Source organism: Eptesicus fuscus, chromosome 2 (genome assembly GCF_027574615.1).
Source record: "Eptesicus fuscus isolate TK198812 chromosome 2, DD_ASM_mEF_20220401, whole genome shotgun sequence".
Classification (NCBI taxonomy): Eukaryota; Metazoa; Chordata; class Mammalia; order Chiroptera; family Vespertilionidae; genus Eptesicus; species Eptesicus fuscus.
Genome location: NC_072474.1, coordinates 59,810,366 through 59,827,418, shown reverse-complemented (window position 1 = coordinate 59,827,418; position 17,053 = coordinate 59,810,366). Strand labels below are relative to the sequence as shown.

Here is a 17,053-nt window from a genome sequence, read left to right as displayed (position 1 = left end):
ATATAAGCTACCAGAGGGTTGAAGTAACACCTCACCTTCACAGAACTTGAACAAATGATCATTCTCAGGTTTTTCTTCCTAGAGTTTCTTCTCTGTAACCTTCCAGTCAGAATAGGGTTTTGTTTTGTTTGGTTTTGCTTTGTGTTTGTTTGTTTTTCTTTTGTCAATTGTAGGTTCTAAATTTACTATAAGGCTTAAGTTGAATTTCTTTTTTAGCTTGGAATTCATTTTAGCTTTGAGAGCATATATATTTAGCTACTGCCAGTTACTCCTTGGTGGGACTAGTAACTACATGAAATTTTTTCTTTTAAAAATTTCTCTCATAGAACACAGCTTAATCTAGATTGAACTAGATGCTTTCCCATGATATATCAGGATTGGGGAACCTTTTTTTGTGCCAAGGGCCATTTGCATATTTATAACATCAGTCTCAGGCCATACAAAATTATCAGCTTAAAAATTAACCTGCTATATTTGGTCAAACATTTAATTAACTCACTCTTAACACCTTGGCTGGGCCAGACCAAATGATTTCAAGGGCCTTATACGGCCCGAGAGTCAGACGTTCCCCATCCCTGACTTAAATGAAGGGGAAATCTCTTTCATACACACTCAAGTTCTTTGGGGAAAAGGAAAAACAAAGGAAAAGCAATATCTGAAACTATAAATTAATATCAGTGAAAAAAATCAACAAAATTTTCCAAGGCTGTACCATGTATGAAGCACATATCAGGTGTCTACTCTCTCTGGATCGTTCAAAAGTACAAAGTTAATATTATGGAACAAGGTACAACCATAAAACATTGCATGACTTGCTAATTGTTATAGGCATTCCTGAATTATTCATTGCTTTAATGGAATGTGAAAATGAGCATTTTTGTGGTATTCACATCTGGCTACTGTTTAGATAGCTATATTTTTCTGTTCAGTCTTATGGTTCACTGAGGACTCTTTCTTGTTGTCTTTTTTCTTTCCATTTCCTTGTTAGTCTCTTTCTGCATCACCCAAATCCTTTGCACTTTGCTGAAATTCTGGTCATTAATATTTATGATGTCTGGAGAAATAGCTCTTAAATGTGAACTCTATTATATTTTTCACTACGGCATTGTTTTTTCCTCTTATCAAGTAAGTTGTAGAAGACGACCTCATGGGAAAACAGAGGACAGAAAGAGACACAGAAGGATGTCATCTGAATTTAATGATAGGAAGACTGGGTGGGATGGATAGCTATTATTTATTTATCATTTAATTTAGAATTAGGTGCTGGACTAAGCACCATGTAGACACTTGTTAATTTAATGTTTATGCTGACTTTATGAGACAGTATTGTGTCGTGGTTTTCAAACCTCACTTCAGAGTCAGATTGCCTGATTACAAATTCTGACTTTTTATACGTGCTAGATATGTGACCCTAAGCAAGTCACTTTACTGCTTTATGCCTCATCACTAAAATCAGGGTGATAATAGCAGCACCTGCAGTATAGAGCTCTTATAAACATTAAATGAGTTAATGCACCTTGTTTGTTTATTTATTTATTTCTTTATTTATTTATTTATTTATACTAGAGGCCCAGTGCACAAAATTTGTGCACAGTAGGGGGTGTCCTTCAGCCCAGCGTGTACCCTCTCCAATCTGGGACCCCTCTCACAACCCAGGACTGCTGGCTCCCAACTGCTTGCCTGCCTGACTGCCCCTAAATGCTTCTGCCTGCCAGCCTGATCACCCCCTAACCACTCCCCTGCCAGCCTGATCAATGCCTAACTGCTCCCGTGCCAGCCCAATTGCCCCTAACTGCCCTCCCCTGCAGGTCCCCCCCACTGCCCTCCCCTGCAGGCCCGGTCATCCCTAACTGCCTTCCTCTGCTGGCCTGATCGCCCACAATGATGAAAGAGAATTATTGATCGGCTGCCTCCTGCATGCCCCCTACTGGGGATGGAGCCTGTAACCCAGGCATGTGACCTGGACCAGAATTGAACCCGGGACCCTTCAGTCCGCAGGCCAACACGCTAGCCACTGAGCCAAACTGGTTAGGGCAATGTACCACATTTAGAATAGTGCTTGGACCAGAGTAACCACTCAATGAAAATTTAGCTTATTACTATGCTCCCCCTGTTTTCAGATGGCAAACTTGAGTCTTACAGAAGCTCAATTTAGTTGCTTAAGCAACTGACCCAGCAAGTCAGTACTAGAACTCAGGTAAGTTTGATTCTAAATATAATTAAGTTAAAGGTTTCCATTATCAATGACAAGGTTTAAATACTCTGAAATCCATGGTTGAATGATTGAGAGTCAACAGTGGCCCTAGCTCAATAGCTCAAATTTTAGTCCCAGCAAGTGTTTTAAAAACCAGGTCCAGCCACTCAGAAGAGGAGCTTCAGAATTTGGATGAAGCAAAAACAGGGATTAGCCTGAACTAGAAAAGACACCATTCTCTCAGCTACAGCTGTCCAAGGGCTATTTGTTTGTGTCATTTCTTTCTCTTTGTCTAAACAGGAAGTTAGGGGAAATTGGGAGTTTATACTTAACTCTCATTAGATAGCATTTAGATCTGTTAAAATTGTGTTTATTGGTAGTTCTCATCACTTGGTATGTCATAAAGAGCACTTGTTATCTTTTATTGATGTTTCACATAGGTTCCTAATATAAGTTACCCCTCAAGGTATTATAATATTTTTAGACTGACTGGAACCTCTTGAACTATTGCAATTATGATTTTTTTTTTTTTTTACAGAGAGGAAGAGAGAGGGATAGAGAGCTAGAAACATCGATGAGAGAGAAACATCGATCAGCTGCCTCCTGCACACCCCCCACTGGGGATGTGCCCGCAACCAAGGTACATGCCCTTGACCGGAATCGAACCTGGGACCCTTGAGTCCGCAGGCCGACGCTCTATCCACTGAGCCAAACCGGTCTCGGGAACAATTATGATTTTGACAAGCAGATTGGGCAAAACAGAAGAGCAGGCAATTGTCCTAGAAAAGCATATTCCAATATGGTATATTGTGTCCACCTACTCAGAAAGTCAACATCCTCAATTGACCACTTTATAACATTCATATTCAAACCCAAACTGGCAATATTTCCCCCAGACCACTTCTGCAGTTTCCCCAATATCAATAAAAGGCAGCTTTATCCTTCCAGTTGCTCAAAACAAAAAACTTGGTATCATCCTTCATTCTTGATTTTCTCTCACGACCCACATCTCATGCATCAGCAAATTCTACTGCCTTTACTTTCAAAATACATTCAGAACATAACCACTTCTCCCCACCCCTTCTGCTGCCACTCTGGTTCACGTCCCAATCAGCTCTTCCTCACATTACCCAGAGAGCTTCCCAGCCAGTCTCTGCCTATTCCTACCTCATCTGCTCCCTCAGTTACTCCGCTGCCCCAAACCTCCAAGGGCTTTCTTCTCCTGCCAAAGCTTTGCAATGGCCCAGAGGCCCTTTATCATCTGCCACCTGATGCCTTTCTGACCTCATTTCCTGTTATTCCCCTTGTCAGTCCCTTCAGCTAAGCTGATCTCTTCTCTGTTTCTGGAAGAAGTGAGCAGGCTCTTGCCTCTGAGCCCTCCTCGTCCTCTTCCTTCTGCCTAGAATGCTCTTCCCTTGGATAGTCATATGTCTCCAGGTCTTTACTTCAAAGTCACCTGTCAATGAGCCCTTCCCAGGATTCCCTATCTAAAATTTTAACCTAGTGTCTCCACCCCCTTCCTGCAATGTTTTCTCTTCTTAGACTAAGTCTGTGTCACTATATAACTTACTATATTTTACTTATTTATTCTGTGTATTATCTGTCTCCCGACCAGATTATAAACTCTATGAAGACAGGGATGTTTTTTTCTCCTTTGTTCATGCTGTTTCCCCAATGACTGCCACACAACAGGAACTCAACATTTTTCTTAAGTGTTACTGAATTTAATTCAGACAAAATTGAAATTATAAACTTTCTACATAAAATGATTGCTAAAATGTTTTCCATTTTTAAACTTGTTAATTATTCAGTCAGTCTTAATCAATAGTTTTGAAATCAATTTTAATGATCTGACAATATGATATACCAAGCTGAGGTATTTATATTTTCTGTTTATCCCACTTTCTGGAACATTTGATAGCAGCTTTCCACCGCAAAAACATTTTTAGATTAAAATTACTTTGCCCCCTATGGTTATCTGTGGGCACTGGTAACAAATTGTTTTTGCTAGTGCTAAGTGAGACAATGCTGATTGGCCATTGGGAACTCTAACAAACTTTAAATTTCAGCAAAATGCCAGAAACTGCTAATCCTGAAGAAGAAGCCAGGTATTCTGAAGCGAAAGGATACCAGGTAACTTGGCTTTCTTGATAGCTTTATAATGCAATTGTTTACATTTTCAGGACGCATGTCAACCAGGTAGAGAGATGACTTTTGAAACTAAATGCAAATTGAAGGTTTTCTCTATTGAGCACAACTGTGTAATATTTAGTGCTTTGTTTTATACAACAGAAAGTACATTACCAAGCTCTAGAAATTAATAGCTAAGACTGATGGCAATTTCTTCTTTGATTTGACTGTCAGCATTATCAAGATCCACAATAACTCTAAGACTCTAATAGTGTTCCATCCCTTCAGTTATAAACCAGGATAAGGATAATGTGATCTTATTCATACTTTCCAACCTCATCTGTGTTGGTATCATCTGGATGGATATTTCTCAGCATTAAGTCATTTAATAAGTGACTTGTATTGTCCTGATCTGTAAAACGCTTAGATGGCTACATTACAGATAGAATTAAGGTTCTTAAAATTATATTAATTTTGAAGAGAATAGCCTATAATTTTAGAATATATTTAATAGTTATATGTATTTCTTCAAATAAAAGGTGTTTTTAACCCTGAAATGTTTAAAGATTACAACAGTATTTAGATTATTTTTCCCATTAAAAGTGCTTTTCCCCAAGTATTCTCAAAGAGTGGTATACATTTTTTTATTCTCATATTGGTTGTTATATGTCTGTGTGGTAATTAGTAAAATACTTAATGTTTATTAAAATCAACAGATTAGTAACTCAATGCTATATTGACTTTATTTTCAATCTAATGGCCACTTGACTTCAGTGAACTAACTAGATCCTTTTAGTATATTTACCAAAGGATAAACATGTACCTTTATCCATAGCTAAATGATAATTTTTTAAAAATTTATTGTTGACAGTATTACAGATGTCCCTCATTTCCCCGCTTTGCCCCCTTCACCCAGGTCCTGCCCCACCCCAGGTCTTCCCCATACTATTGTCTGTGTCCATGGGTTATGCATATGTGCATGTATGTTCTTTGGTTAATCTCTTCCCATCCTCTCCACCCCCCTTTTAACTGAGATTTGTCATTCTGTTCCATTAAATGTTAATGTTTTAAACATAATTTTGTTGAGCCCAATATCAAATATTATTTGCCTTTAAATCAACTACATATAGGTTTCTCTGTAATAAAGAAAAGAATGAAAACATTCCAAGTGGCATAAAGTTTTGATTAAGAATACTGGCTCTCTGGCTACATTGCCAGTTATTAATCCCAGTTCTGCCCCTTAATGCTTGGGAATTCTGGGACAAGTTACTTGACTTTCTGTGTCTATTTCCTAACCTATAAAACAGGAATAGTAAATGCCACCTAACTCATAGGGATATTATGAGGCTTTATTAATTGAATGTGTGTAAAATTTTTAGAATAGTGCTTGGTTCATTTTAGTATTAATATATGTTAGCTATTAATATAAATATTACATCAATTCACTCTCCAGCCCATGGACGGATACTAGATCAGATACATTGCTAATGAATATAAGAACATATATTGGGGAACCAGCCTGGTAGCAGACAAAACTATATTCCTCACCATGGAGCCTGCTACCCTGGCAAATCATTTAAAGAGAATGTTATAAGCTGCTATACTAAACTTAATGTTATTATGAATTATATAAGTAACTAAATTAAATGATCTCTCTCTAAAGACAAAAGAAACAAGTGTAGGCTGACAATAGAACAAATAAATAAGTCTATAAAGTTTCTTTATATGAACTGACTTCATTGCCTCACTAATATTGGACACCCCTAGCCCATTTGGCTCAGTGGATAAAGCATCAGCCTGTGGACCGAAGCGTCCTGGGTTGGATTCCGGTCAAGGGCATGTACCTTGGTTGCAGGCTCCTCCCCAGCCCCGGCCCTGGTCGGGGTTCATGCAGGAAGCAACCAATCGATGTGCTTCTCTCACATGGATATTTCTCTCTGCCTTTCCCTCTCTCTTCCACTTTCTAAAAATCAGTGGAAAAATACCCTCAGGTGAGGATTAAAAAATAAAAATTAAAAAAATAATATTGGACAATTTTCATTTTCACATGGAATAATTAGACATATGAAAGCACTTTCATTAAAGTATCCACACTTGGGTATAAGTAAATTATACATAGTTTGTTGTTTTTTAATTTAAAAAGGACTTCTAGGGCAAGGGTGTTTGAATATACTTTTGTATTGTATTTATTCTTAGAACTGCAGTTTGTAATTTGCAATGCTTTAGGGTAAAATATATTGTCTTTTTACAGAGATTCTCAAAGATGCAAATTGTCTGCTTGGGACTGCTTCTATCCCATCTGACCTGGGCAGCACCAGTAAGCATTTCTGATTTTAGTTACGAATCATAAAACCTATCCCTCTTTTTATCTATTTTTCTCTTAAGCAATGTCTTTTCAAATTAGTAACGCTTACCTAGTTCAGTGATAATGAAGCAAAAAGAAAGCATCTAGCACTAGACACCGAAGCCTACCACCAAGGAGGCCTTCAACGAACATGTGCTGAATTTCAACATGGCCACACGTTGCCTCTTAGGAAACACCGAAAAGAGTGCTTTTGAGAAAACCGAGAGCCAGCCACAGTGTTTGAAATCAGCTAACACTAATGAGAAAAGGCTCAGAGACCCAAATTATTACATGTCAAAAGAACTTTTCAATGTCTTACTAAAAACAGGGAAAAAATGTCCAATACTTTAAGGCTAAACAACTAGATTTTGTAAATATATGGCAACACAAAAGGAGCAGAGCTTTCCTGTCATTCTTGTAACACCTCGACACTGTGAGATCCTGGTGATGATTCTCTCTTCATCAGTGAGGCTAAAGATGGGAGGCAGTGCCCCCAAGCTTACCCCAAACCGAGCTCCAATTTCCTTTGTGTGTCTTTTCCCCTCTGATTCACCCAGATGAGTACTCAGGATGTGACTAAATTATCTTGTGAAAATGCTGAGTGTTACCGATATTTTCTGCAATGCAGACACAGTGCCAATTAGATAATGTCTGGAAAGCATCCTAACTTCCCAGAGTAACCTTTCAGTTGGAGAACCATGGAAACCAGCGGTCATTCTGTTGCCAGAAGTACTTAAATATAGGTCCTGAGCGAGTGGGTGACCAGTTGGGTAACCCACTGACAAGCATGAACCGTGTCATCGGAAGAGGACAGCAGAAGTTGAGGAAAGCTTGTCTCTTCTCAGCTGACAGCCTCTAGCAGTCCTGTGGGGGTCGGGCGGCTTAAAATAGACATCTGCCAGGCCCAATCTACAGGGCGGCCGCAAGGCATGATGGGGGTCAAGTGGGTCTTGCTGACCCAGCTCAGTCCCACAGCCCAGGATGAATCTATTTTGAGCAACACAGTCCAAGGAACAGCGGGAGTGGCACTCTCCAACCATTTTCCAGTAAGTGCGCTGTGTCAACATCAATCCAGTGACCACTGGTCAAAAGCAGGTGCCAGAGTTCCTCCCCAGTGGGAGACAATGCCATCTCCATCCCAGGGCCACATTCCAGCCCGGGAGAGCTGCCAAGTGGGTATAGGGGGAGATGGGAGGGGTGCAAATTTCAAATGAAAGAGGATTTGCAAAGACATTAGAAACAAAATTTGGAATTTGGCTAAATATGATGTTTTCTCCCAGATATATAGATTCTATTTGAGCACTTATCTAAATCAGTTAATAATAGTTTGGTGTTACCAGAAACTGGTATATATTGAGTCATTGACATATGTTTTGGAACTAGAATCCAGATTCAAATAGTAGGGGAGGAAAAAAAAAAATTCTCGACTCTCCTAGGGTCCCTGGCTAGGTCTGAAAATTAACTGACAAAGATGTGTTAACAGGAGAAAAGCATACACGTTTTATTGAATTTTTATATGTACTGGGAGCCTTCATAAGAGAATGAAAACCTGAAGAAGTGACAGAGGCAGGAAGATTTTATTTTTACCTTTTAGACAAAGAAACAATAAATTTGTGAAGCATTGATGAGACAAAAAGGTTTGGGCTATGGGTAGTCCAGCTAGGGCTAGGGAGTCCTTATCTTCCTCAAGTAAGAACATTAGGGTTAGTTTAACAAGGTTTGCTTGCACATTACTCAGGTGTGGTCTCTGGATGGGTAAAAGTCTGTCTGCAGTAAAAGGAGAATTTATTTCCTGCCTTTAGACAGAGGAGGAGGAACGTTTTCTCCTTACTACTTTTTAATTGCCTTCAGCTCAAAATAAATTTTATGTCAAAGAGGTATATGTGGGAGCCATGTTCTGGTTTCCTTCAAAAACAAAATTTAAAAATGGAAGAACAGAAAAGCATTGATTATTGGGCCATGTAATTTAATTAATATTCATCAATATGCAATTGACTCTAAAGACTTTGTGATAAGTTATTCTAAGCTCAGGATTTATGATTGTGAACTATATTAAGGTACTCTATACTATCAAGTATGCTTTTAATACATGTGCATGTGTTATGCTCTCTAAGAAGATGCCAAATACCACAAACTGTCATTTCTTTTTAAAATTAATATCTAATTTTTATGCTTTCCCTTTCTGTAGCCCCATTTCCAGATTTATTTTCACTGTTTTGATATTTTTGGAGAAATGATGCAAAGATCTAAATGTAAATGCACAAGGTCATTTAAGAACCAACATAAAAAAGGCAATAAAATGATAAAATATGCCTGAAAGTACTTAATATAAAGTATAGGAACATTACCTCTTGTTAATAAATATGTTTTTCCCACATATCAGGCCATTTAGCAATGTACTATTTTAACCCTGGGACTTTGAGGCAGAGGCTTTAGGTCAAAATATCTCCTTAACTTGTACTAGTGCTACCAGCTGTGTAAGTGTAGGCAATTCTGTTTCTCTACTTCCTTTCTCACAGGGATTATTATGGGAATCAGATGAAATTATTTACATGAAAGTAGTTTACAAACTGTATAGTGCTATATAAATATAAGGTGTCATCGGCAAACTATTTTTTCCATACAAATGTGTGCTTTTATTTTTATGGGCAAGAGTTGTTCTTTTATTTTCTATCATAGATAGATTTCTGAGAATAGAAGTATTGAGTAGAAAGGACTGTATTTTTTCCCTAGATATTGCCGTATTTTCTTCCCCAAATGCTATACATCTTAATATTCTCACCACCGATATGTATCATACTACCCTTCCCTCTAGATCCCCATTCACTGAGTATAAAATTATATATCATTATTTCTTTAATGTGTATTTCTCTGTCTTTTAAAAGTTGGATTATAATTGACATATTATATTACATTAGTTTCAAGTTTACACCATAGTGATTCAATACTTTTATACATTATAAAGTGATCGCCACGAGAAGACTGTCCCCATACAAAGTTATTACAATATTATTGACTATGTTCCCTAGGCTCTACATAACATGTCCCTGACTTACTTTATAACTGGAAGTTTGTACCTCTCAATTCCCTTTACTTCTATTGCCATCCCTCTACCTCCTCCCTTCTGGCAGCCACCAGTTCGTCCTCAGTATCTATAATAGGCTAACTTTTGTTGTTTCTAGAATGGAATGGCCTGTCAAGCAGATCTGCCTTAGAGCTCAGCCAATAGAGCACTTTTACTAAAGTTTTGAGTTTATTTCTAAGATGATTTCGTCAGTCAAGGTTTAGTCAGGAAAATGAAATTCATGACAGGGATTTCAGTAAGGAGGGTTCTATTTGGACACTCGTTATCAAGTCCAGGATGAACAGAAAGGGCCAGCCAAGGGTGATGAAGCAACATGAAGACTGCCTTGGGCTGGAGGAACAAGGAAGGAGGTGGTGGACCCCGTCCTGGGGGTACCAGGAACTAGGGCCACAAAGAGATGCATCCACTCCTAGAGATGCAGCCCAAACAGGGAGAGCAGGGAAGGACACACCTTGGCTCCTCCTTCTACCCTTCTGTCTCAGGGGGGTCTCCCATCAGCCAAGCCCAGACTGGAGCCAGATGGCAAAGGAACTCAGCAAATGGCATGTGTAGGGACCACCACAGAGAGAGCAGAAATACGGTGTCTGAAAGCACGCAGGATAACTGCTCATATCTGATTGCTGGGAAATACAGAATTCCAAGGCTTAGTCAGGCTTAATACTCTTTCCCTTAAGGGTTTTCTCTCTTACACGGTGGACACCACCATGATGCCCATTTCCCCTTCAGCATACACAGTCAGTCACAAACCAGTCCCACCCATTGGCTCCCCTTGCTACATCTGAGATAACTTAGGAATTTCAGAAATAAATAAGAAAATAAAAAATACCGAGACTAAAAGAATTGGTATGACTGTTGCTTCCACGGCGAGCTTGCTCCAGGATGCTCAGGCCTTCTTCTGCATGCTCTCCTGTGACACCTAAATTTTACCCTAAAAACTTGGAGCAAGATGCCTGGGGTCTATGTGTTTTTAGTTTCTGGCCTTTCTCTAGCAGCTACCTCTTACCTCCCCTCCCTACCCCCCGGGTACCCTCAAAATATTTTGACACTTTCATGTCAGATCAAGAGAAGTATTTTGCCCCAATCTGCAGGTTACCCCATTTTCCTTGCCCTGAAAGAAATATCTGTCCAGCTGACTGGCGTGATAAAGTCCCATCCTCGGGTGTGGTACTTCCCCTTCCGTGCAGGGCTGTGGTTTTACTCTTGCAGGATAACCAGCGGCAGCCTATCTGAACTCACAAAGCCATTACTGAATTTTTTAAATGTATTTTTTATAGATTTCAGAGAGGAAGGGAGAGGGAGAGAGAGAAATATCAATGATGAGAAAGAATCATTGATCGGCTGCCTCCTGCACACACACCCCCCTGGGGATCGAGCCCACAACCAGGCATGTGCCCTGACCAGGAATCGAACCATGACCTCCTGGTTCACAGGTTGACGCTCAGCCACTGAGCCACACTGGCCAGGCACCATTACTGAATTTATGCAACTAATGCACAGTGTCCTCCCCAGCCTGGCGTGGATGTTGTTCTGTAATGGCGATGGCATTGTCTCCCTGTGGGGGAGGGTGCGGCACCCGCTGGTGGCACTGAGACAAATATTAATGTGGCGAGTGTACCCATCCTTTCCTGGTCAGGATGGTTTCCCACATTGAGTGGTACAACCCGGTGAGAGAAAAATAAAAGATTTGCTATTTGAAGACATGAATGAAAGAATGGATGTTTGGTGAAGTTTTATTTCTTGTTTCCTTTCAGGCGGTGCAACCACAGGCTGAGAAAACTAGGCAAGACTGTGCGGAAGAACAGAGGGTAAACAGAGTTATTCTTCTCAAATAAATCCACTTCAAGTCTGTAAAGGAAAAAGTCAGTCAGAGGACATTTTTAACTGTCAAAAACAGTCTTGTGTTCTTAGGATGAAAGTACAAAAACATACACCCTAACTTCGGCACTTTAATTCTGTCACAGTGTGTGACAGAAAAGAGAAAAGCATTCCAAATGGAGATTTATCTTCAATATGATTTCTTCTTTCAGAGGGATAAGCGAGTAAAAATTCTGGGATATTGTTATTAGCAAACTCCGTCTTCCCCCACATGTACAGGAGGACAGAGCAGTAAGTGAGGGAGAAAACAAAGGGAAGAGCATGAATGAGCCTTAACGGGGAGCTCTGTTTACAGGGAGTGGGTTTCCGATGCATCCAGAAAGTTAAACAGGCGCCCTCCGCTTTCAGGTCACCAAATGGCAGCTGACTCCCGCCTGCCAGGCTCTGGCAGTCTCAGAAATTCCGTCCCAAGAGCTAACAATGTTCTGTTCTCTGTCTCGGCTGAAAATTACAAAGGCAAAAATTGCAAATCTAAGAGCCTGGATTTTCATGCTGCGAGTTTTGCCAATTTGACATCAGATATGTATACTGGAAAACCTGCTTTTCTTCTAATCCCCCTGCCCCCTCCCACCCGGAAACACTTCCCGGTGCTCCGTTCCCACTGAAATGCGGTCATCAAATGGGTACACCCGGGAGAGAGGGCAGTTGATAGTCACCCGTAAGGAAAACGGATTTAGAGACATGCAGAAAAGGAAGGGACAGGCTGCTAGTATCCTCAGGGACTGGTGGACACACGCCCTCCTGTGGTCATAGGAAGAACTGCCACTTGTTAGAGGCAGAATTAGACTTCACCCAAATTTTAAAATATCTGTACTATCAAAAAGAGAGCCGGGAAAGCATCAGACAGACTGTCAAATTACAGCGGGAAGGTTGGGGAGTGTTGGGGGGGGGCGGGAAGAGATCAACCGAAGGACTTGAATGCATGCATATAAGCACAACCAATGGACACAAGACACATGAGGGCATGCGACAGGGGGTAGGGGAGGCTGGGGGAAGGTCAATGGGGAAAAAAAAGGAGATATATGCACTACTATGTGTAATACTTTAAACAATAAAATAAAATTTAAAAAAAGAAAAAAAGAGAGAGCCAGGAAACTTCTTAGTCAGAGATAAATCCATCTTAATAGAATGTTGTGTTTTTGTAGATCACCTACAAGGGTCACCATGAGAAACATGGGTATTATCTTTTCAAGTATGTTTACACATCACCTGGGAGGAAAAATCAAACGAACATGAAGGTAAGCTGAATATCTGATTGGTGATCCTTATCAGGAGTCAAACTTGGACGAATTCTAGGGAGACAGAGTTTACTCTTCTCCTGCTCTGGGGTTTTGGTCTGCGGCTGGTGCCTTGGTCCTTCCCTCATACCCCAGGCTCCTCAGCCGGCTCTGCTGTGGGACTCTGTGTTCCAGAGTCTTCCTGACACAGGTGGGCCACCCCAGGCCCTGGCCCAAACCTTGCCCTCCTTCAGGACCTGTCGAGCCAGGTATGGTACTGGTGGACCCCGGACACCCATGAAATTTTTTGTTTGTTTGTTTATTGCTTCTGATTAATGTTTGGTGTTTTATAGGGAGGTTTTCTGGGCATATTCTGCTATACGCTCTAATGGTGATGATTAGAGGTCATTTTGGCCTAAAGAGTGACACATTCTATTGTCCCTTAAATTCATTCCACAGAGGACACCATCTGTGTCAGGATGTTCAGAAGAGAAAGAATAAGGGCCTTGTTACTGGAAGGGAACAATAATTCCTTCATTCAGTTCCTTCTGGTAAATTCATTGGCCAAGGAGCTGGGCACAGCTTAAAATGCCATCAGCAAAAAGGACTACTTACTTTTTCCCAAATCTGGCTTCATTTCCCATGAAAGTTGTAGTTTCCCTTCAGAATGTTGTTTTGTTCTGCTTGATATTCTGCAGATGCATCTCTAAGACTAACTTCCTGTTAAACTATGTATTGAGCACTTCCTACTGTGCAAGATACTATGTGAAATAAAATGATTGAGAGAACTTAATTCTCTCTCTCCAGGACGTTAGAATTATAAAGGAAACAAATGGCACTTACAAAAATCATTAACCCAAGACAGAATGTGCAAAGTGCTACATAAGAGGTACTCAAAATAGCATGCTTTCGGGCTTGGACTAGAAAAAGATTAGTTCCTAGTCGGGTGTTCAGGGGAAAGTACATAATGGGAGTAATTGAGCTGTGGAGGATGAGTAGGATTTGAGCAAGCAAGTGGCTGAGAGAGGCCACATCCATGAAAAGAATACTATGAGTGAAGGTGTACAGGTAGAAAAACAGAGCAGAGGAAAGCAGACCAGCCAGCTAACACAGAGATCATCACACAGTCAACAGTTAACACAAGCAATTGCAAAAATAATTGAGCACCATGTAAAACAATTTAAAAGTTGTTTTATGTTTTCACTCATAAAAGAACTCTGTTCAGTCTTTAGTAAAATGCACAGACTTCATTAGTATATATGATACTGTTTTAAAATCGGTAAAAGCACTAAAGGTAAAATAAAACTTCCCACTTCAGAATACAGAGGGGAAAATGTTAAGAAGGAATTATTATAATCTAATGATTTTCTAATGCACCTGCTTAAACTCAAAAGAATAATTAGCAATAAGCAAATGAACTTGATTGCCAAGGGAAATATAAATGTCCATGTAAAACTTTCCAAGATTTAATGTCTTAAAATAAGTCAAATGTTAAACATACTTCTTATTTGCCTGGCTGGCGTGGCTCGGTGGTTGAGCTTTGACCTATGAACCAGGAGTTCACAGTTCGATTCCCGGTCAGGACACATGCCCGGGTTGTGGGCTCGATCCCCAGTGGGAGATGTGCAGTAGGCAGCCAAGCAATGATTCTCTCAAATCATTAATGTTTTTATCTCTCTCTCCCTCTCCCTTCCTCTCTGAAATCACTAAAACTATATATTAAAAAATAAAATAAAATACTTCTTACTTAAAAACAACTCACTATAAAGTTTTTTCTATTACATACTTTTTTGCTCATTGTAAACTCTTATTTTCAGAATATACCTGCCAAATGAAATATTAGTGAATAATGATGTTATAACTCCTCAAATAAATCATTTCATAGTAGCTCTTAACAATACCACAAGTTGGAACGTTTGTATATTGCATATTAGCCAGCTTCATAATAGTGGGCATGTCCATAACCATTTTTATCTTGAGATTCAAGTGTGAGCTGATGCAACAATTTCCTCACTGCTTCAAACATTTATAAGGTACCTGTATAAAAACTGGCAGTCCTTCAAGTAGAACAGTACTATTTTGAGAGAGAGAGAAAGAGAGAGAAGAATATGAAAATAGGAGAGAGAATAGTTTTAAAAATATGAACTAAGAATGATTAGATTTTTAAAAGTTAACATAAAATAATCACTTTATGTTAAAAATTACACTTTACCAGGAAGAAAGAAACAAAGACAATATCGCTCTTCACCTTTCTGGCAAGAGAAGAAGTCAAGAGCCAGCACTTAAAGAAAACATTGCCCAAGAGAGAGAGAAAGACTTGTCCCTCCTTGGAGTTGATAAAAATAACCAAATTAGTAAATCCCCAAATCTTTTTGAAACTAGACAGACAACGAATGAAGACTATAGTATTAGCCACAAAGATAATGCCCACAATGACCTACCGATGCCCATTTACCCCGAATCCACTGGGAATAATGGGTCTGAGGATGGAGACGATGTTCTCAGCGAACTTCATGACCAAGAAGAATATGGTGCAGCTCTCACCAGGAATAATACACAACTTACAATGGCGCCAGGAGCTGCGATTGAACCATTAGGAGACGAAAGCAAAGATATCAAACCTAGGAATGTTCCAAACAAAATTCTAGCAAGTGCAGACCATGCTAAAGCCCCCTCAAAAGGTAAGAAGAATCATCAAAGAGATCCGCAAGCCTCCAATATCCCAGCCAAAGGCAAAAGCACGCACCACATCCAATACAACACAGACTATCTAAAACAGTTCCCCAAACTAAAAAAAATCCCCAGTGATTTCGAAGGCAGCGGTTATCCAGATCTTCACGAGAGGGGGGACAATCTCTCTCCTTTCAGTGGAGATGGCCAACCTTTTAAGGATGTTTCAGGTAAAGGAGAAGCTATGGATCCTGACCCAGAGGGTGCAGGTATTCCAACAGAGCTTTCCGGCCCGGGGGAAGCAGAGACAATTAACCCCGAAGCAGGAGGCCTGGGTTATAACGACATCCCAGAGGGAGCAGAAGATGGCAGAAGTGCCATTCGGACCCGGGATGAAACAGCGCGAGAGGCAGACACCGCTGATGTCAGCCTCGTGGGGGGCAGCAACGACATCATAGGGAGCACCAATTTCAAGGAACTCCCTGGAAAAGAAGGAAACAGAGTGGATGCCGGTGGCCAAAATGCTCATCAAGGGCAAGTGGAGTTTCATTACCCTCATGTACCCTCAAAAGAGAAAAGAAAAGAAGGCGGTCGTGATGTTGCTGAAAGTACTGATTATAATGAAATTCCGAGAAATGGCAAAGGGGCGAGTAGGAAAGGAACAGAACCATCTAACAGGAATCAAGTGGCCTCGAGTGAAAAGCAAAGATTTCCTAGTAAGAGCAAAAGTCCGGGCCAGCTCATCCCTCCTCAGGGTCTTGATAATGACATTAAAAGTGAAATAGATTCCCATAGTGACCCCAATAATGAGGGGACTATACCCACACACAGTGGGAGAAATCAGTATGGACCCCACAGACAGAACAGCTCCCCCTGGGGTAAGGGTCTGCCACAGAGAAAGGGCCCCTGGGCTCATAGAAAATCCCATCCCAACAGGAGGTTCAGGCCCCCCAGAAAGCACGACAGCAGTGAGTCATCTGACAGCACCAGTTCCAGTGAGAGCGAGGGAGACTAGGCCACTAGGAAATCCCAGCAGGATCAAGTTCAAATCCCCAGACATCCCTGACTTGACCATGAAGGAGAGCCGCCAGATAGCGGACCAGGTAAAGTGAAGAAGGACAGGGCAGGGAACTGAGGAAATCTAGAAACTCAGCCTCCTGGGCAGAACTGTGGCTATTTTTATGGTCATGGTATGGAATTCTATTCAAAGTTACGATGCTTTATGAAAATCTATTGAAAGTTATGACGCTTTTTTAAGGAAAAAAAATCATTAAGGATTTATGCAATAGGTAGCATTTGAATAGGTGTCATTTAAAAATAGTTTGTCAATGTCAAGCATTTCATGTTGTTGCTCTGTAGATATGAAAATAAACTATCTCTCATATTGTAATCTGTAATAAATGATCAATAAGAAAAGTCTGTTGGCTCTGGCGCTTCATTTCAGAGACAACAAGACTAGTCCCGTGCCTGGCAAAGGCAGTGCTGTGAAGTCAATCTGCTGAATAAAGCTCGAGAGCGAGCGTGCCCGCATCCCTCTG

At 40.4% G+C, this 17,053-nt stretch overlaps 1 protein-coding gene across 3 annotated transcripts; it reads left to right on the top strand.

The window, feature by feature from the left end:
• Positions 1 to 6,587: 6,587 nt before the first annotated feature.
• Positions 6,588 to 16,530, top strand: MEPE (matrix extracellular phosphoglycoprotein). 3 transcript variants are annotated; one of them, XM_054723256.1, is made up of 5 exons: positions 6,588 to 6,641; positions 11,505 to 11,558; positions 12,774 to 12,866; positions 13,857 to 13,859; positions 15,061 to 16,530. In XM_054723256.1, exons 1-5 carry the CDS (start codon positions 6,588 to 6,590, stop codon positions 16,528 to 16,530), a joined length of 1,674 nt encoding a protein of 557 aa, XP_054579231.1. The 3 variants fall into 3 exon arrangements, with proteins under 3 accessions (XP_054579231.1, XP_054579239.1, XP_008141793.2); XM_054723264.1 differs by lacking the exon at positions 12,774 to 12,866; XM_008143571.3 differs by lacking the exon at positions 13,857 to 13,859.
• Positions 16,531 to 17,053: the final 523 nt, after the last annotated feature.

Excerpts from the sequence above, each read along its gene's own strand:
- MEPE (XM_054723256.1), top strand. The coding sequence starts at position 6,588 with ATGCAAATTGTCTGCTTGGGACTGCTTCTATCCCATCTGACCTGGGCA. Across the intron at positions 6,642-11,504 it reads ATCTGACCTGGGCAGCACCA|GCGGTGCAACCACAGGCTGA; the intron begins GTAAGCATTTCT and ends GTTTCCTTTCAG. Across the intron at positions 11,559-12,773 it reads ACTGTGCGGAAGAACAGAGG|ATCACCTACAAGGGTCACCA; the intron begins GTAAACAGAGTT and ends GTGTTTTTGTAG.